At 39.2% G+C, this 21,972-nt stretch overlaps 1 protein-coding gene across 1 annotated transcript in view; it reads left to right on the top strand.

Moving 5' to 3' along the window:
- KLHL14 (kelch-like family member 14) overlaps positions 1-21,972 on the top strand; it is a 106,261-nt gene that overhangs the window by 17,001 nt on the left and 67,288 nt on the right. Inside the window, exon 3 of the mRNA XM_012656586.1 lies at positions 15,280-15,401. Coding sequence (XP_012512040.1) covers positions 15,280-15,401 — 122 coding nt within the window. The remainder of the gene's footprint in view (positions 1-15,279; positions 15,402-21,972) is intronic.

Here is a 21,972-nt window from a genome sequence, read left to right as displayed (position 1 = left end):
GGACAGACCTCAACTGTCACTTAGGCATTCTCATATTCAAAATTTGGAAAGACAGAAAGCAGACAATGCCAAACTGAAGTATTTAAACACCACCCTTAATGCACTCAGATAAATTCAAGGCCTGGTATTTCTCCAGAATTAGACAGCAGCAAACTAAACCAGAAGCAAGTAGTCTAGGCAAAAATTACCCCCAAGGAAGTGGGCACCCCTGTATAGGAAAGAGCCCCTCAAGCCTTCCATTCAGTATAGTCAACCTGATAACCCAAGTTCCAGAAAACAGTAGTCTTTTTGACCTAGAAAGAATAATCTCACCTCAGAAAGATTTTTCTGGAGAATGTTTCACTGTTTTGTTTTGTATTTTTGTGACAAGAAAACTCTAAAGTCTTGAAGCATGAGAAACATTTAAAATTTCTGAAAGCCCAAAGAAATTCACCTCTATAGTTTTATAGACACTAATTAAGAGTTTGCCACAAAAGCTTGTGGGAATCGCCTCTCTGTGTAAGCTCTATCCGTTCTTATCCCTTGTCATCGCCCCCCCATTACAACAATCACTACATATGTACAGCACCCTGAGCACGCAACAGAGGAGTAAATAAGGAGCCTGCCTCTGCATATTCCAAATTCTCCACGCAGAGGGCAATCGATAGATTGCTATAAAGCATAGCTATTGTATGGTGAAATTAGGAAAATCTTTTCTCAAGGCAGTCTTTCAAGGCTGACCAGAAGGGCTTCTTCCCAAGTGTCAGTTCCCCAAACAGAGCATGAGACTTATTGGTATTTTGCAGCCCTATGTGCCTATTGGCTGAACAGTTTTATTAAACAGGGCTGTATTAGTCTGCTTGGGCTGTCCATAACGGAATATTGAAGATTGGGTGGCTTATTTTCTCACATTTCTGGAGGCTGGAAGTTCAAGACCAAGGTGTCAGCAAGGTTGGCTTCCGGTGAGGCCTCTCTTCCTGGCTTGCAGACAGCCGCCTTCATGCTGTGTCCTCACATGGTCTTTTCTCTGTACCCACCTGGAGAGAGAGATCTGGTGTCTCTTCCTCTTCTTACAAGGACAGCACTCCTATTGGATTAGGGCCCTACACTTATGACCTCACTTAACCTTAATTGCGTCCTTAAAGGCCCTATATCCAAATACAGTTACTTTGGGGGTTAGGACTTCCACATAAAAATTTGGGGAGAAAACAATTTAGTTCATTATAAGGGCCCAAACTAGGACATAGGGAATTAGGAAACATGTTAGGGAAATTAACTGAAATGTTACTTTCAACTAGATTTATACAGGCAAATTTATATAGGCAGTTGAACAATTACCCAAGTCAGCAATGTATAAATAGCTCTTCCAGTAATGCAAAACTAGAAGAGAAAAAAATGCAGATCCTCTTTCCTTGATCCCACAAAAATCTTGATTAGATCAGTAGTTTTCTTAAGAATTAGTTACAGAGATTTATAATATAAGATATCTTCCCTAGCCTCACCCCAGAGATTCTAAATAAATTGGTCTGGAATGTGGTTGCAGGAATCTGCTTATTTAGCAAGCATCCCAGGTGGTTTTCCTAGGAGTAGATTTTGGATCACACTTTGAAAATCATGGGACTAAACAAATAATTGCTTCTATTTTCCAATTTGCTACATATCTATGGAAGATAGGAGAAAATACTGATAATAATTAATTGACAGATCTATTTGGGGAAAATTTGTTGCAAAACCAAAAGTAATCTAATTGGCATGAGAAAAAGAGAAATGAGTCATAGAGTCATAGGGAAAATTATCAAAATTACCAGATTCTAGAAGATTTATTTCCTAGTGATAAAATTTGGGTACCTACTGCACTAGAGAATTTGCAGAATAATTCAAGCCACACAGTATTGTGTCCACAATTCAGCTTCAGAGAATGTGGTAAACTTTCGAGAATAATTTGTTTCTGCACGTCCAAGATCTGATGATTGAAAAGAATGTTGCCCGGATTAATTGATTGGGTGGGTCTCAGAGGCTTCTGCAAATGCCCTTTCGAGAGGGGGATATTGGATATTGGAAGGTCTCGTAGGCACCCCAAAGCCCTCCAGCCAGGGTTCACTTGGGCACCATTGCCTCTCCAGGGTTGGTGAAGCAGCAGAGAATGAAAGAACTGGCTCCCTACAATGAGGAAGAGGAAAAGCAGAGGAAGATAAGAGATTCCTATTTTACCCGCAGCTGCAAGGTGTCCCTAAGCTGGATCCCACAGGCCACACCTCATTGTCTCCACAGCACACACACCCGCAGCCTGTCACACTCCCTCACTGCAGATCTGCCCCCAAATGAGAATAACCCTCTTCCTTTAGCTTAACCCCAGAATGATGTCATACAGTTTTTCTTCCCCTAAAAATAAATGCCGGTCCCTTTTAGAAGGTATCAGCGGAAACTCCCTTTTCTTAGAGGTGAACACCTATTTGTTGCCATGAATATTCCAGGAGAAGCCTGGAGGAATGTATCCTGCTACTAACTTTCCTCGCTGTCTCCCTGCATGGCCACTCCTGCAGTGACTCTCCAACTGGAAAGACGCTGGTTGGCAGGAGGCTGGCTCCAGTTCCTCTGAATGAGCTTCATAGTTTCCCCACAAGGAATCTCCCCTCCGGCATTAGAGTAATGGCTGAAATGGGGCTCTAGCTCATGAGGCCATTGTCCCTCCTTTCTTTCTGAACTCCTTTCTTCAGAGTATCATGTTGTTAAAATATTCACGTTTAGCGTTACGTCTCAGATGCGTAGAGACATATTTATATATATATGTATATATTCTTCTGAGCTTGAATTTTCATTATTATTCTGTGATCTTGCAACTTTCTGCACTTTTTCTTGTGTAGCAGGTACCAAAGTTTCCTCAGGTCAGAAAGTCACTCTTATCTCTTCCAAAAGCCAGCCAGATGAGAGGGGGAGAGAGAGAGAGAGAGAGAAGTCTCAGTAATGAGCTTGGTTCTCAGGAGGCAGCATAGTCTAATAATTGAGCTTTATTAGGAGTTTAAATGTAGGCATTACTTACGACTCCATCACTAGCGTGAGAGCAATGTTTTATCTCCTTTCGTCACTGGCTATATAGAGCTTGAATGGCTCTTCTGCCACAGGCTGCATAGAACCGCTTCTCTCTTGAACAGGAAGAAGCGCTTTCTTCTATCACCCGAATACTGGCTGTCCCCACCAGTTAGTTCAGTAGCAAGCATCTGTGCTGGGGAGCAGTGCGACCCTGCATCCCACTTGCAGGCAGGAGGATTAGTCTGAGAGTGAATGCGTGCCACGCAACTTCCTCGCAGGGATGTGGGGAGGATTAATAAAACGCTATTTCCATTGCAATTTATGCTCTTCAGAAGAAAGGTGCTAAGTACTAGGTATTAGAATTAGGGATTATGTAGGTAATCAAGCAAAGAAGATATTCAACTGCTTCTAGTTACTAAAGGAAGTTTTAATCTGGGAGGTGGGGAAATGCAGGGAGAATAAAGTTGGCTGAAAACAATTGTCCCTCATGAAGTGAAGGACCAAGAATGGAGTGTCAAGTGCTATGTACAATATAAAGATAGACCCGTCCTAGGCCCTGAGGCTTAGGATCTAAGCCTAGGTTGGGGGCAGGGGGCGGGGGGTTGCTGCATTTCATTGATTCACATGAAGACCTTAAGGCTTCTTTGTTATATCTTCTGCTGCTGTCTTGGACAATCTACAGGTTTGGTGCCTAGAGGAATGTGGCAAAAGCGTAAGTAAGCTAGCCCATCCACATACTGGAGGACATGGTAACATTCTGAAATTAGTACCTGTCAGAGCAGAGTTGTGGGGGACACTTGTGAGCTAGTGGAGCTGGGATGAGAAGTGAAAGGGCGGGAAGATGGTCAGTTTCAATTGCAATGTGTAAAGCTACAGCCACTAAAGATGTTGAACTTCACATGGTCACACATATAGGAAGTGGCACAGTTGGAATGTAACCCAGGTTTTCAGATTTTCGAGCCCTGGTTTCTTCCATGTGTTATTATGTGTCCCTAAGTATGGTTTGCCTAACACTGGCAGGCTGTGAGACAATTCCAGATGGTCCTTGAGAACGTATTTTAAAATTTATAATAGGTTAGGTATTACTGTATTTTAATGTGTATTAGAAATAAAACAACCCATGAAGTCCATGATTTCATAAATATAATTGCTTAGAACAACGATTCCCAATACTGATTGCATGTTAGAAGCACTCAGAAAACTTTAAAAAAAAAAATCCTGGGTCCCACCTTAGATCATTAAATCAGAATCCCTGAGTTCTGAGATTCTGTAAATGGTCTCCCAGTCTGCAATGAAAACTACTATGATAGGCTGGGATTTTTATAAAAAACATTTTATAAGTGAGCAGTTTTAAATAAAATATTTAGTAAGTAATATCATAGTATGTGGATATGGCAAAAATCACGAAGGTCCTATGTTGTACTAATAACCGAAGTTTGGTAAACATTGTACTCTATCATGGGTAGCTCCCATTCTGTGAGACTACACTAATTCTAAAGAGCAAAGAGAAAAGCAGAGATATCCAGTAAAAAAAAAAAAATGATGAATGTGATGGTATAACAAGAGAAAGACTAATTATTTGCACATGCTCAAGCAGGGATATAAGACTAAAGGTTTGGGGCAGTGCACAGTAAAGGCAGCAGGTTAGATTTGAAGTTGGTCCATATGACTCAACGTATCACCATCTGACTCTTCCACCTTGCAGTTCAGAAATGTGGTTTTTCCCTTTTCCCATTTGTCTTTTGTTGTTTGGGGGATTTTTTTGTTTGTTTTTTTGAGACAGAGTCTCACACTGTCTCTGGGCTAGAGTGCAGTGGTGTCATCATAGCTCACAGCAACCTCAAACTCTTGGGCTAGAGCAATCCTCCTGCCTCAGGCTCCTAAGTAGCTGGGACTACAGGTATGCACCACCACACCCACTAATTTTTCTATGTTTTGTAGAGACTGGGTCTCCCTCTTGCAAACTCCCAACCTCAAACAATCCACCCACCTCGGCCTCCCAGAGTGCTAGGTTTACAGGCATGAGCCACCGTGCCCGGCCCCATTTGCCTTTTAACAGCACCCCACCACCACCACCACTGAACCCTAAAACAGGTGAGGGGAAAAAAAGGATATAAAGAGCCTATAACATGTTCCTGGAGAGTGGGATTACAAGTGACTTTTACTCTTTTCACCCAGTTATTCTTTCATTCATCCTATCTTCATTCATACAACAAGCATGTATTGAGCATCCATCATGTACTAATATAGTATCATATGATGACCCAGCAAGTCTTAAAGTTACTTCCACCTTAGGCAAACTAAATAATGCATATGACTAACCATTCTCCAGTCCCCACATAGCCAGACTCCAGTGGGAGGAAGAGTGTGGCTCAAAATTGAAGATGGGGAGTAAGACATTTTCAGCCACACCTAACAGCCACGGAAGAGTTGTGTGAGAAAGCCCTAGAGATGTTTCCTGTGCGAAATGGAGGAAATAAAACCCATCCTGAGGCACTGGTAAAGGTGCCCAAACCCCCTTTCCTCTATTCTTTCATCTGTTAAATGGGGATAATGATACTTGGTGTTTACCTACCTCAGAGAGGCATTATCAGGTCTATTTAAAGGCTCTTCCGATGAAAGCTGCTGTGTAATTACCAAGAACAGCTATGATAAAGAAACCTAAATACAACAGCAAATCAGCTGGAACAAATTCTCAAGGGAGTTTAACTTCTCTGGAAAATTTTAAGAAAAGGGTTGCATCTCTCCTTGAGGGAGTTTGGGTCCATTCTGGCTGGATGTTTAGGGAAGGCTAGCCGACGTTCAAAGCCTCTGTCTGGCCAATGACTTGGAGAGGAGTGGTCTTCCTCTGCTTGTTTTTTCCCCACAGTCTAAGCGTTTCCATCTGAAATTCCTCTTTCAAGTTTTTTCAGATCTTGTCTCACATACTCTGTTATCCCTGAAACGAAATTCAAGCAAGGCATTTACCTGCGAGAAAGAGAGAGAGAGAGAGACATGGAGCATAAAAATAGAGGCTATAATATGGGGGAAATGTGTATTTTATATATGGTAGTCAATGGAGAATTCATTGATGGTTTTTAGGAAGAAGATTGAGGTAATCGATTAGCAATGCTAGGCTTTGCTAAAATTTATTTGACAAACTATGTAGGGTACATTAGATTGGGCAGAGGCCCAGAAAGCAGGGGCTCCACTTTACAGCAGCTAAGGGAGAACCAACCCAGCTGAATGCAGTGAAGTAAAAAGAAAGATATAAGAAACATTACAGCTATGGAATCTATAGAATATAAAAAGAAAATGGGAGAAGAGTCAAGGATACCATAAAATTTGATGACTTGGGTATCATAAGGTCATAAGGTTTGGAGGCTACCTTAACAGAGACAGCTAACAGCCAAGAGAGTGAGTAGGTTAAATTTATGAATGAGATCTGGATCAATACCATTGTAGGAAGCCCAGTGGTTTTATGTTTTTGTTAAACTTGCTTATGCAAGTCTGGCTATTTATAAACAGTATAACATCTGGTATCTGAAAGGCTTCTAAGCAATAAAAATTCCAAAATTCCAAAGATGGATTTTCAAATGAGTGCTTTGTAAGGTTAATAATTACACATGATAATAATAGCTATCATTCATCAATTGATTACTATAGGAACTACATAAATATTTTTGCTATGTAACCCAGATGTCAGGTGGAGGCTTCTTAGGTCTGGTCTTTACCTACAAACCCTTCCAGTCCTATGACCTGTGGAAACTCAACATTTTGCCATGGACTGTTTGTGTCCTCCGCCCAAAACATCATACATTGAAACTCTAATCCCTAATGTAATACTATTTGGAGATGAGGCCTTTGGTAGATAATTATGTCATGAGGGTTGAGCTCTCATGATGGAATTAGTGCCTTTATAAGAAGAGACAGGTGGCCGGGCACGGTGGCTCACGCCTGTAATCCTAGCACTCTGGGAGGCCGAGGCGGGCGGATCGCTCAAGGTCAGGAGTTCGAGACCAGCCTGAGCAAGAGGGAGACCTCCTCTCTACTAAAAATAGAAAGAAATTATCTGGACAACTAAAAATATATATATAGAAAAAATTAGCCAGGCATTGTGGCACATGCCTGTAGTCCCAGCTACTTGGGAGGCTGAGGCAGGAGGATCGCTTGAGCCCAGGAGTTTGAGGTTGCTGTGAGCTAGGTTCCAGCCTGGTCAACAGAATGAGACTCTGTCTCAAAAAAAAAAAACAAAAAAAAACAGAAGAGACAGGTGATGCAGCATGCTCATTCTCTCTCCCTCTCTCTCTGTTACCTCCCTCACTCCCCACTATGTGAAGACATAAACAGGAAGTGGGCCGTAACCAAGAACAGAATCAGCCAGCACCCTGATCTTGCACTTCCCAGCCTCTAAAACTGTGAGAAATGAATTTCTGTTGTTTAAACCACCCAGCTGTGGTATTTTTGTTATCGCAGCCTGAACTGATTCAGACACCCATCCTCGTATCTGTGAATCCCTGGGGGCCTGGGTTTTCCTGATCACTACCATACATCACTGCTGTACCACCAGATGTGAAATTGCCCGTTTATTACTTTTATGAAATCCTAAGCTATCATGGGTTTAGTAAAATCTACTGAAATTATGAGGTCATGGAAAAGAGCCATAACTTCTTTCAGCCTTCCCCAGCCTCTTCCTAAACTGATTACATTAAGAGCATCAGGTTTTTTCTTCCCATCACTACGCAGAGGCATTCGTCTTTTAAGGTTTCAGCAGCATGAAGAGGCTTTCTTTTGCTGGAAGGACTGGCTCTAGAAGGAGTTTTGGTTATAGGTAGAAACCATTTATTTTCCCATTACACCAAGATGACTTCATTTAGCCCTCACAGCATTCTAGTAGGAAGATACTATTATTCCTAATGCAAAGGGTGCCCCTATGAAGGGAGGAAAGCCCCCTGTACTTGCCAAATGGGTTCTTGGCTTCACGTGGGAAAGAATTCAATTGTAAGCCAACTAGCTACAGGAAAGTTTATTGAGAAAGACAGACAACAAATCCTACTCCACCGACAGAGTAGGGGTCCTCTCCCAAGCAGGAGAGAGACTCCCTATAGGGCAATGGTAACATTTTTATGTGCTCAATAACCCTGCTGGGAAATAGCTGTGACTAGTATTGTCTTGAGGTCAGGCCATAAAGGTTAGTTATAAACTGCTGTCACAGAAAGGTAAACACAAACAATTTATAAGGCATCTGGCTTAGTAATTTATAAGGCATCTGGCTTCCAGCCACTTGCTGGCAACTTCCTTGCTCAGGGTGGTCGGAGTCTGATGTCAGCCAAAATGGCTGCACTCAGGCTCTCTTGGCCTTCCTTTTCTATTGTATCCCTACGTTATTCCCACTTCCCAGGTGAGGCTTAGAGTCGGCCTATGGATATAAACACAAGAAATGATAGAAAGAGGATTTAAATCCAGGTCTGACTGACTCTTAACTTGAAATTAACCTGGCTTTTGAAAGACAGCATAATGGTTATCTACTCTGGTTTACTTTGCCACTTCAAAACTGCTTGGTTTTTCCACTAAATCTTTATGTTTCAAAAAATGGCCATGAACTCCTAAAGACCCAAGGTAGGGAATTAAAGAGTAAAAATCCTAATGATTTAGCGGCATTGCAGAGAGAATGAGTTAAGATAATTAAAATATCTAACCAATAGAAATACAACTGTTTATTATTTTTAAGTATAAAAATGTAGACCGGGATAGAGGCCACCTGATTGTCAAACCTGCAATTTACACAAAGGAATAGCTACTAGTGATGATATGATGATGACATTGACAGTAACCACCACAATGATGATGGTGATGATGAAGATGATGATAATCAGCATTTAATAATGTTTTAAATGCTTTACATGTATTATTTCTTTTAATCCTGAAAATTAAAGAAGCCTGTGCCTTAGGTCTGTTGTTATTCCTACTTTACACGTAAAGTTAACGGGCAAAGAGGCTAGCCCAAGGCACTTTATCTCAGAAGAACTGAAACCAGGCCTCTCACCTTAACTGTGAGGCTACACCCTTAACAACTAGATGATTCTGCCTCAAGAATCATGATGGTTTCCACAGATGTCCCCACTAGGATGGAATTAAGTACCACGAGGAATAGGGAATTTACTCCTCTTGTTCCCACTATTATCTCCAGTCCTTGGAACAGAACCTGGAACACAGAAGGAGCTCAGGGACTTTCACCCCAAAATATGACTCCTTGGTATAAAGAGTATTTTGAATTAAAGGCCTTCAGAGATCAAAAGGCATTGGAAGGGGTCTTCTCTCTGTCTCCATAAAACCCAGAGGGACCCATGAAGAAGAACAATTGTCTTTCTCTCCCCTCCCTGTTATCTCATCTCTTGTAGGAAAGAAAATCAAGAATGCAATCCAGCCCAACCGATTTTAAAATAATGCTTGTCTCTCAGGTTAAGTTAATTTCCAAAGAGAATCATTTACAAGTCAGTCTGTTTCCCCCCATCCGTTCATTCTCTCAAGGATCCATTTATCCTCCCTAGTGATCATTTATTGCCCCTCAACAGAATTACCCATATTCCTCATCTCCTCACCCGTAATGAGGGTACATAAACTTCTGGACCCCATCGGGATGTTGGCTAGTCACTCTGTGATTCCCTCCATGCACACAGTAAATAAAGTTGTAATCTCTTTCTCTTATTAATCTGCCTTATTGTGAGTTGATCTTTCAGCGAAACTTCCGAGGGCAAAGGGGACGTCTTCCCTTCTTCTCCACAGTAGAAACTCAATTAACAATTGCTAAATGATAAACAAATTGAAGCAAAATGTCTAAATCAGTAAAGAACATTTTTAAAAGTTTAAAATAGTCACACATAGATTTTTAAAATATTTTAATTGGAAGAAATATAGGATAGGAAAAACTTGGCTTAAAAACACTTGCTTTAAACAAAAAAAATATCTATAGGCCAGCGTGGTGTCTCACACCTGTAATCCTAGCACTCTGGGAGGATCACTTGAGCTCAGTTCAAGACCAGCCTGAGCAAGAGCGAGACCCCGTCTCTACTAAAAATAGAAAAATCAGCCAGGCGTTGTGGCGTATACCTGTAGTCCCAGCTATTTGGGAGTCTGAGGCAGGAGGATCGTTTGAGCCCAGGAGTTTGAGGTTGCTGTGAGCTAGGCTGACGCCATGGCACTCTACTCAGGGCAAAAGAATGAGACTCTGTCTCAAAAAAAAAAAAAATCTGTATTTGTAGTCAGCTAGAAGTTGAACAGGGACCCAACACTGCATTGTAACAGCTAAAAGCCTATTGTGATTTTAGGAAGACTTAAAAGGAAAATAGTATTCATCATATTACATATCACATTTGTTATATTGTATTCAATTCTGACCTTCACATGTTAAAAGGAACAGTGATAGTTTAGAGAATACTTCAAGGAGATGACCAGGATGGTAAGGAAAATGGAAACGTTTTCAGAAAAATAGGAAAGTTTTCAAGATGGAAAAGAGAAGATGTATGACAGCTATCTTCCAATATTTGAAATGCTCCATGCTACAGAAGCAGGTACTTGGCTTTTTCTCTAGAAGACCTAGGTAGGTTCTTCAGCTCAGCATAAGGAGACAAACTATATTTAACACATCTGTCCAAGAACTTTCAACAATAGAGTGCATTTGAAAAACTAAGGTCAATTTCATTACAAATTTCCAAGTAGATAAGAATAATTACTTATGAAAAACAATTAAAAGGATTTCTACATTATGTAGAGAACTGGACCAAGTTAGTGGTCCTAAGTCTGGCTGTGTATTAGAATCAACTAGAAGGCTGTGAAACATTATTGATTTTTAAGGCCTCATCCCACTGAATCATAATCTCTGAGAATTGGGAACTGAGAATCTATAGCAAGAATCTAAAATTTCTAAACCCTTCAGATGATCTTGGTAACTAGCCAGGCTTGGAAATCACTACACTAGATTGCCTCAAAGTTCTCTTCTAATTCTATGATGCAACGATTCTTAGAATATTGCAGAATACCTTCTTTGATAAATAAATGAGAATCATTCGTAATATGTAAATGAATTGTGTCTAAATGTACATAGATAGCTCTAAAGCACCAGCAAATCAACTGATTTCTTAAATAGGTTAAAACTCTTCTTGCAATCTAGTTAATGAAAACTTTTCACATGTATCATGGAAAGGAAAACTTTATCTGGCCTGTTTCCCAATTATTGAAGTTCCAAATCACTGAAATATAAATAAATGAGACTTTACCACACTTAGAACACCAGTATGATGAAAAATTTGTTTACACCAAGAGGTTTTAGGTCATCCTTCAATCATTCATCCCCGGAACCAAAGTATGTATGCGCGCCAGCACTCACGCATACACACGCACACACACGCTCAAATGTGACACATGGTAAATGTTGGGCAATTACTGAGATGGAACAAAGGAGACCTTCAAATTCCATCGCCTTTTTAACCTTACATTTTTCTATGCAGGAACCTCGGAACTCAAATCAAAAGCATTCAAATATTATTAATTATGATACACTCAGCTTTTTGTTTAAATTTCTCTAATTCTTTATCTTTTAAATACATTACTTTGGTCTAGATAGTGCTACAATGAGGAATGAAAGGAGTATTTTAAAAATAATAAAAGCTATGAAGAGAACTTATTAATTCTGGCTAAATTGGTTCCCTATGTAAGGAGCTTCTAAAAGTATATCATGTTGCTGTACGAAGGAGCTCTAATTATTGCAATAAGGCTACATTTGTAGATTTTGACTAATCTAAAATTAAATCTGTAAAGCTCTGCTGGAATGATTTATTAATAGAAAAGAATTGAAACCCCCATCAACACAGTTAGTTCAGGTTCTCCTAATTTTACTTTTCTAGTTCACAAAGTATCTTTTGTTCGTAATATTTTCAAATTTAAGTTCACACACATCAAATAAATAGCATGATAATTAGGGGTTCAATATTCAATACACATTCATTATTATCTGTCATTATTGTCATTGTCACTATTATAATTGCACATTGTAAAAAGAATGGAAGCTTTTCTCCAGGAATTATTCACATGTATTACTTTCTAGGAGTAATTGAATAGTCGACATTGCATTTATATCAAAGTAAAATATGTGATGGTTTTTCTCATTTGTATTATTCTTAAGCAATAAGAAATGTAGAGTGATCTCTGTTAGGTCCCTTTATTTGGATCCAGAAAGCTTCATAGTTTTATGTAATGTCAAATGTGTATTTTCTTATAATAACTATGGGAACTTTCTCACCTCTCTGTAAAATGGAGAATTATACCTACCAATTGAGCTGGTTTGAGAGTCAATGGAGAAAATGGCAAGAAAACCACTCTGATATGTTTTATTATTTGATGTGTTCTTTCCTCTGTACCATACAATGTCTCACATGCTTTATCCAATATTTTGGGTTTCTATGTGGTTCATCTTCACAAAGTAGAACTTTAAGCTTTATTTAGAATTAAATAGTATTGATATTGGGTTGGAAAATTGAGTAATACAAGATTTGGAGACAAAATACTCTAAGTAGCATGCTATAACAAATTGAATGAATGATGATATAAATAGAACAGTGCAAAAGATTTGGAATGTGTCTTCACTCACTAAGAAGACCATAAATTATGGCCCCAAAGCATTGCCGCTTTGTAGAAAACACACAGCCAATGAGGCTAGGTGGGATTTCCTTTGCTTCCATGTAACTCTTCATCACGTTCCCTACAGAGGCCTGGTAGCTTAGGGATTTGCCTTGGTTATGTGGAGCCTTTCATTGCTGCTGTTCTAGCTAGCCCTTGAATCATGTCATTGTTGGCAGGGATAAAGGTTGTTACCATGTACTAATTGTTCAGTGGCTTATGTATGGTAGTCTCAGTCCTTTTCGTAGAGGACAGATGGTAATGTCTGGCTCTTTGGGCAGAGGGGGCAAAGACTCTAGATCATCTCCTCATCTGCAGAGATGATCCATCTAAGTCAGTGTGGAGAATCACCAGTGGGATCTGTCCAGGGAAGTTGGCCTTATCAATGAATGAAATGATCTCAGAAACACATTTGAGCCATGCATTTATCTCTTTTTTTCATTCATTAAACACATTTTTAAAGCAGTACATTTATCTATATATTAAAATGGAGACTTAATTACTTGTTTTTGTCACAACCACTACTTCAATAAGCCCTTACTTCTCTATCCTGTTGATATTGACCTATCTGCCCCCACCTGCAGTCTGGCAGCATGTAAACAAGGGCCGGGCCATCAGGACAGCCACAGAATCATTACTTCCAGTTGAACTATCTGCACATGGGAATTTACAGCAACCTAAAGAGTATTTGCTTTCGTCTTGATTTCTCTTACACACACAGAGTGGTCGGTTATTTGGACTAAAGATGACAGTAAAAAAAAAAAAAAAAAAAAGATTATATTAATATATCAGTTCTGTGGCCATGCATTTAGGAGATTATATAGCATGTGAATTATGTATGTATTATTTCCAAATAAAAGGCAGGTACTTACTGCACTGATTTTTTTTAATCCCTCTCATAAAGCTACTACCCCAGTCATTGAAATCCTCAAAGTATGGAGCTCTTTTCTGTTATTCTGTTTTGTTTGCCAACTCCTAGTCTATAAGGCATATGAATCCAGTTCAAAGGTACGTTAAATTCAAACAAGTTGTGTTTGTTTGTTTCCTTGCGCTCAACTATATCCACAGGGTGGCAAAATGAGCATTGCAAGCTGCTATTCCATTAGTCATTCTTCTATAAGTACAGCTCCCTCTATCGATAAGTCTCTAACATAGGAGTTTCTCCAGAAGGTATTTTTCCTACTGAGGCATATACAATGCATTTAACGGCACCAGTGTTTCATTAAAGGAATTCTCTCGTTCCCTTCCTTCACATGGAAATGTCATTAACTGTATTAAGTTAACTCTCTGAATGTTAGGTTCTTAACCAACAAACAATGCTTCTCCACAAGGGCATATTTCGCCAAGCATCCTTGAATTAGAATGGGCTGAATATGTAATCATAGGTTTCAGAGCCACACTGTGAGCTGTGATCATAAGTAAGAGTAACCCTTTTATATGTATTAATTTTTTTTTCCTTCAATCATTGTTGTTCCGTTTCTTCCACCACCACCTTGAGCCTTCAGGTAAATGAAAAGTTCAATTATATGTAAAGCGACAGTTAAATCAGCAGGCCCCTTGTGGGTATCTGGGCCTCCTCTCCCTGCTTCAATCGCCAAGTGTGCTCAATCCATTACAGTTCCTGAGGATTGTACATCCATCAGGTCGAGTGTGCCGGCCAGGGTGCATCTTATAGCTTTTACTGCATATGAGACGTTGCAGGCCTGTTCTCAGGAACTGCCAGGCAGACTGGGAATCACAGTCACGGTTAATAGCAGCGAATTGCCAGCTCTTGATGGGTGGGTAGTCACTCCTTTCAGTGGTTGCCCCCTGGGGGAGAAGGTAGAAAAACAGAGGGAGGGAATTAGAGTGACTTTGCACAGCTGAGCAGGTTCGTGCCGCTGGATCAGTGGCAAGCATTGGCAGGGCTCCACTCTGGGGAGGCTCACAACAACATCACAGTCGCATTTTTACCAATTGGTGCTGCTATATCGCCAGTGGTGCACAGGGGGAGAGCAGAGGGGAGGGGGAGCTGGGAGTGGGGGAAAGGGGAGAAGGCAGAAGTCTAGGCTAAATTAAACAAACAAACAAAAAATCACATTCAAACTGGTTAACCCACCCCAGTTAGCCCTGTGCTACTAATTGTACCAAACTGGTATTTGAAGTTCCCTGGGTGATTAAAGAGTTGGCTCACAAACTCTCTGCATAACCTTAATTTTTTCAAGGTTCTTTGAGTGGAGAATGGCTTATAATAATGATTTTGACTAATACGATTTTTGACATGCAACTTTAATGCTTAACCTTAGTACAACTCCAGAGCATTTCATGTGTACTCAGCTGTAAAGAGTGATGATTTAAAGGGATAATATAAGAAAAAGGTCGTTCTAGAATGAACCTCTAACAAATTGCATAAAGGGAGCTTATTATTCTATGAGTATGGGGATGTGCAGCTCTTCTGATCATTTTTCTGCTTGGTTCAAAAAAAAATTGTTGAGACATGAATGGGAGAAGAAACAGGAAAAAATGAAATAGAAATCTGCAAGCAAGGAACATTCTTTTGATGGTTATGATTTCGTTGCCACTAAAAAGACTCTACAATAATGTGGTTATTCATCTCCTCTTTTGTTTTGGGTGAAGAATTCGCTCTAACAAGAAAATGCTGTTACTGGTTGGAGGGCTGCCTCCTGGACCGGACCGGCTCCCCAGCAATTTGGTTCAGTATTACGATGATGAAAAGAAGACGTGGAAAATACTCACAAGTGAGTGCATTATTTATTTATTTACTCACTCTTATTTCAGGTCCGAGCTGTCTTGATGAATTCAAAAACACGGATAATCAAATTAGACATTTTATTGATTTGTTCCTCTTTGGAGGTTTGCTTATGTATCACGGGGGGACTTCGAGTAAAAGACTAAATTAACATTGCAGAGGTGGCCAATTTGGTAGTCGAATAGGCCTAAATTAAAACTGGACTGGTTTATGTTTCTGTGTGTGCTACAACAGCGGGGTGGAGGGGCGGAAGGGGAGAAGCAAAGATCCTCCCCCCCCCCGCAAAAAACTTCTTCTGTTATTTTTTTATTGATTGAAAAGTGAAAGATTGGTTAATAGCACTAGTAAATGTTCTCACACCAAAATAGTTGAGTTCAGCGTCTCTGTAACTAACATTTGGCATTTTTGCTCATTAATCTTTAGTCTAGGGAACAGGGTCTTTAGAGAAATGCCCCCTTATACTGCTGCACAGTTTGGATGGACAGATATATATTTGTGGCCTATCCCAGTCTCATGAAATTGTGCTTGCAAACTTCAACCCGGGATTCTCTTCCTCCCCTCCTTAAAGGGTGATTGTGTTTTACAGCAAACCTCTTGCCTTGGGCACTGAGATTTGGAACTTATTGTTATATCGGTTATGATTCCCAATCGGACTCAGTCATGGAATCAAAAATCATCGTTTCTTGAGTGCAGCAGGCTGTGTGCACCAGTCCCCTCGTGGGCACAGTGGCTGCACTGGTCAATAAAACTAAATTTTAACTGTCAAAATTGCCCAGAGCTGTATAGATAAAATAATAAATGAGCAATTTTGATCCATAAATCAAAGCCATACGTTTAAAACCGGCAAAAATGAAAGTCAGATTTTCTTCTTGCATGTGTCTTTTAAGCAGCTATGTATTTTATCGGATTTATTTTTTAAAAAATCATTTCCTTTTCTCTTCCTGAAAACCCTTTAAAATAATAGAAACAGGACAACAGTTTGCCTGTGAGAGCAGGGGAGGAGGAAAGACATGTGAGGTGATGCTTGAAATAATACATTTTGAAGCTGGCTCACCCCAGCGAAGCCTGCAGTAGCCTTGTCCGGGAACTGCGACGAGAAGGCTCCCAGGACACCAATACACTACGGCTGTAGTAAAGAAGTGGCGGAATAGTAGCAGCAAGAAGGAAGAAAGAAAAATAAGTTAGCAATGTCTTCAAATGATTTTTATTTCTCTTTTGGACAAAAATACCATTGATGGTGGTTTAAACATATGAATGAGTAACCAAGCTGTATTTTAAAGATTCATCAGAAACTAAAGAGAAAGAAAAAAACCAAAGAATCAATTTTTTGACACTTGATCAATAGAGAAAGCCTACACAGAATGAGACATGGAGAAAAGGAGAAGGAGAGAGAAAAGAGGAAGGACTAAAGATTCTCAAAAAGAGGCGATAGAAAAACAGAGGATAAGAGACAGGGAGATGTTAGATTCAACCAGTAAATGATTGTCATCCACAAATCCATCTGTTTTCCCAAATACACCAAGCTAAGTCCAATTCGTTACTTGTTTGAAGCCCTTCTGTAAAGGCAGAAAAATTAATTAAAGCCTTGTGAATAATACCTTAGAAAAGAATTGTGTTTATTTTAAACCTTGCTCAGAGATGGGCTGATTATCGAACCCATTGTCCAAACTGGGACACTTGTGAGCATGGAAGGGGAACCTATTAATTACACCAGGACAACAGGAATAGGCTGGAACACATAGCTACCCTACACAAAGTTTCCACATTGCCTGATTTAACTCCCTGCTTGGAGGGATCTAGGAAGAAAACATGAACTTTGAATCAGAAAGACAAGGGTGGAAACCCACACCTAGGACCTATAGTCATATAAATACTCTGAGTCCTAGTGTCTTCGTTTTGTTGGGGTCATTTGAATAATTTTTTAATATAAAATTGTGTTTATAAATCATCTAACACATAGAATGCACTCAGTAAATTGCAGGGACCGTTGGTATTACAGAAACACCAACATTAGCACAAGGACTGTACCTTTCTATCTTCGAGGCACCGGTCAACGCAAGCTCTCCATGCAGAGGACAGACAAGTGACACTGCAACAGGCCCACCACTTCAATCCACTGCTCTGGAGACGGGGCCTGTCTTGCATGGGTTTCGTATGTTACATGTAACAATCCACAGACTAAGAAGTAAAGATAAAGAGGTATCTATTGACTCAATTCACCAGATTTGAATTGGAAGGATATAAAGAAATTAACAAATATATATAGAAAAGTTCTTATCACTGGAACATATTTAAAGATTTTGAACCCTTTTTCTATACTCAGACATATCCATCTCTTTGAAATAAATGTCTACTCCACACTCTTCATTTCACTGGGACTTGTACTTTCAAAAAATAGTTTATTACCAGCTAGGCTGTGACAATATATCCCCAAGTGAAGGCATATTTTTCACATTTGTTGAAGAGATGTAGAGAGTTTATCTGGATAATTTCTGTTGTTGGTTTGTATTTTTTAATCGAGGCATCTTGTCTGGCAAAACTGAATAAATAAGTCAGGTAACTGACAGATTTCCATGCTGTTTGGGCCACGTAATAATAAATGAAGAAAATATTTCTCATTGGAATAATAAAATATCTAGATTGTCCGCTAATCTAATAAAACATTAGGGATTATAGAACTTCCCACTGTCATCTTTTGCCCCAGCCAATTTGTCAGGAAGGTGAGGATGGCAGTTAAGAGTTGGAGACAGTCTACTTATTTATCAAATAAATAAGTTTGAGGTATACTTATTTATCAAATGACTTTATCCATGCAAACTAACAGATTAATTTACAAAAACCTAAAACCTAAGATTAGCTAGAGTTTCTGGATCTTAGCATACTTTGCCCGCTTAGCTTGAGCAAACATTTCTCAGCATACTCCACAAGACATGCTTCTCTTAGAAAGATGCCATTCCACAGGGAGGAGTACAGATACCCACTCATGGATCTTTAGATCATATACTGTTATGTTATTTATATGTTAGAAACACTATGTAAGGGGTATGCTTAAGCAATAATGAACTGAATGGAGTGGAGGTGAGAGTAGGAGTGAAAAAGCAACTCTACATAACAGAAAGAAAACAAAATTCGAATAGTCAGGCAACCATTGGTTTGGTCTACCCAAACAGCAAGGGGAACAATTATTCTCGTTGACCGTTTTGGTAACATGCTGGCACAGACTGCATGTTTATCTTCCTTTTTGGAAAAATCATTTAATATATAAATATATAATTGATGTTAAGCATAGCAACAGAACTCCTCAGCCTCTATCAGAAAAGTATTGGTAAATAACATGTAAAAATGATTGTAAGTCCTTTTATAAATGTGAACTGTCAAGCAATGACACTAAGATTGGCATTGTTGTTCTCTTGCCTGTTCATAATAAAAGGGCAGTTGAGGTGCACTTTTGTTCATTTTTATTTTTCAATACTGCTTTTCTTGCATCTCTCACTCCTGTATGCAGTCTCCTGTTTCATCTTGACTTATTAGAAAGCAGTGCAGGAGACATGAATACTAAAATAGCCAATGCAAAAATCATGCCTCCTGCACTTTGCAGCCCTAAATCCTCTGCAGAGATCAAACAAAACAATTTCATTAGCTACTGCATACTTTTTGTAACCAATCCCTTACACACCAAAGTTTTTATCCACCTGTGCAAGCACCTCACATTTCTCCCATGGGGCAGCAATGAAGAGCTCCTCATCCCCTCTGTATTTCCCATGCACCAGTTTCCTTACTGATGGGTAAAAGTATTTCCCAGGAACTAGCCTCCTTTTCCCTATATTTCAGGTAAGAGATTCTATTTATTCGGTGCTTCTTTGTTGCTTTCCGTGAGCAATGACAGGAAAAAAGACTTCAAAATATAGATTTATCCTTCCATGTGCTAATGATGACTTCCCTTTAACAACATGAGGATGAAAATTATGGAGCTAAGTAGAAAATCTGATTCCTTCCCTTGATCACTCTAAGTTCCTTTTGTCAGAGGTAGAGGAAATGCCTTTTCTTCCTCTTTGCTTTAGTTGATTTACAACTCTTTCCTCTACTGTATAGTGCAAGGATTTGGGGGCTTTCTATTTTTCGGTCATAGAAAATAAAAGAAACTGTTGTGTGGTGGTTTCCTAGGTTGTCTCCTCTGGCCCATGGAGGACATTTAACTTGACGCCGTCAAGGGTCCTGTGGCTGGCTGTCATCGATTTCTTTTAGAAGAGTCACAATGATCAGAAAGCTGACAGATCCTTCATACTTTAAAAAAAAGCATATATTTTCCATAAATGCTGAAGAAATAGTAATGAGAAAACAAATCTTATATTAGACATTGAACTTTAGTTCTAAAAGATAAATATAGATTTGATCATACTCAATATCAGAGCAATGCAGAATGGTTTAATTGCTGATTGTTCAGATAGTAATAAACCTGCATGTTGGACTTCTTTCCTGGGCCCTTCTCTTTCTTGATTTCAATTCATTTTTATTCTCTGAGAATATATGGGGAGGAAAGTCAAGTTAGTCAAAAGCTAATCATCATCTCTTATGATTATTTGTTTTGAAGAAAATAAAATGTATGTTCAATTAAAGGTTTTGGACCTGTGGGTTTCCTTTATTCGTATTACCTTTATGACCAAGAACCAAAACCCACAAATTATTTAACTTAATTTAATTCCTAGGCAGGTAGGTCGAGTTTGTATATAGTATATTTCTCATTGCAGCAGAACCTGAGAAAACAATGAGGTACTTCCAGAATGACTTAAAAAATGCCTGGAAAAAATTTAGACTTATTTACAGACCTCATTTCTTCCTGTAGCAGGCAGTTATGGAATACCCACTGTGTTGGATGGTAGGGCGGAACGTGCATAAGGTAATCTCTCCTCTAATAACCTAAGGAGGCAATTATAATGCAGTGTGCTAAGGGATAGAGAAACCCTAGCGTACTGTGGGAGCCCCAAAAGGGGTCTCTCATCTAAACATGGGAGGTTAGGGAAGGTTTCCTAGAAGTGACCTTCTGTAATTCTGAAAAACAAATGGGTAGGAATTACCTAGGCAAAGAGATGGACGGGGAAGTATTTTAGTAAGAAGACCCAGTATTGGGAATGCCAAAAGGCAAAAGGGAATATAGAGCTTTCTAGAAATAACTTTGTGTATCTATAGGAGAGTCTGAGATTGGAATAGTAAGTGATGGGGCCAGAGAGTTAACCAAAAACCATATCATACGTGGACTATTTCAAGGAATTATCAAGAATTAAGAATTACAAATAGGGATACCCCTCTGACTTTTGTTTTCAGTGTTAGTCAAAACAGGGATCTAAATATTTTATGCAATAGCATTGTCAGTTGATCTCTCTTAGCTTGGAACTTTTTATTTCAGTTCTTGGAGCAATTGTTTCCATGACTTTGGACAAAGAAGGAGGAGAAAAAATTCTGTTTGGACTTTTAAGATATGTTAGCATCTAATTTTGCCTTCAATGAGCTCAATTCTAATTTGAGATACATGGCTGCACATTGCTATATATCTTGAATTATTTGCTACTGTGTATTCATGCACCAGTGCATTAGTGGATTTTTCATAGATTTTTAAAAAAATATGTGTGGTGGTCTCTCCAAATACGGTATTTCAAATAAGTTGGATGCCTGGAAAAACTGGTTGACCTTATTTGACCATCTCCCATTTATTTCTTGTTTCTACGTCTCTCAAATATAGCAATTGCTTTTTCTCCAGAGAACAGTGTGCGCACAAATAATCTTGGTGCCTTCTTTACACACAAGCTGCGGTATTTGCTACTGAGCCTAGCACGAAGGAACTATGAGTCACATGGGCTGTTTAAATTTGCTCTGTGTTATTCCCAGGAAAATTGCAGACTAAGTCTGGCAAACCATTGACTATAAGGACTGAAAGATTAAATGATCACCTTGTCCAGCCCTCTCATTTTACACACTCATTTCATTCATTTAACAAAAATAATTGGTATCTTCTATGTAACAAGGATTGTGCTAAGCACAAAGCATTACAATGCTGAACCAAAACAAATATCATCATGCCCTTACCAAGTTTGTAGTTTAGTGGGGGAAACTAACATTAATAAATAATCCCAGGTAGCAATTATAAAAACACAGCATGATAGTGCTCTGAAGGAAGGATATAAAATATATAAGATATTGTAATGGAGAGACCTGATTTAATTTAGGATTCATAAAGAATATCACTCAAAAAGTGGCATTTGGGCTGAGAACTGAAGGATGAGAAAGAGTTAGGCAGGTGCCCAGGTGAAGATGTGAGAAGATTGATCCAAGTTAGTTAACAGTAAGTGCAAAGACCCTGCAGAAGGCAGTTACTAAATTAAAAGTTTAGTAAGGCAGTTGGCTAAATTAAAAGAATGAGGGGGACAGAGATATGAGATGTGGTAAAGACACTAGCAGAAACAAGGCTATACAGGAACTTCTATGGCAGGTTCATGATTTTTGGGTTTTGGTTTTTATGTTAAGTGATGCAAAGAGAGGAGGTGCTATACCCAGAGTCACACAGT

Source organism: Propithecus coquereli, unplaced genomic scaffold, assembly GCF_000956105.1.
Source record: "Propithecus coquereli isolate 6110/MARCELLA unplaced genomic scaffold, Pcoq_1.0 Scaffold51, whole genome shotgun sequence".
NCBI classification, from domain to species: Eukaryota; Metazoa; Chordata; class Mammalia; order Primates; family Indriidae; genus Propithecus; species Propithecus coquereli.
The sequence above is the reverse complement of the archived record's forward strand: the minus strand, read 5'-3'. Positions and strand labels throughout refer to the sequence as shown.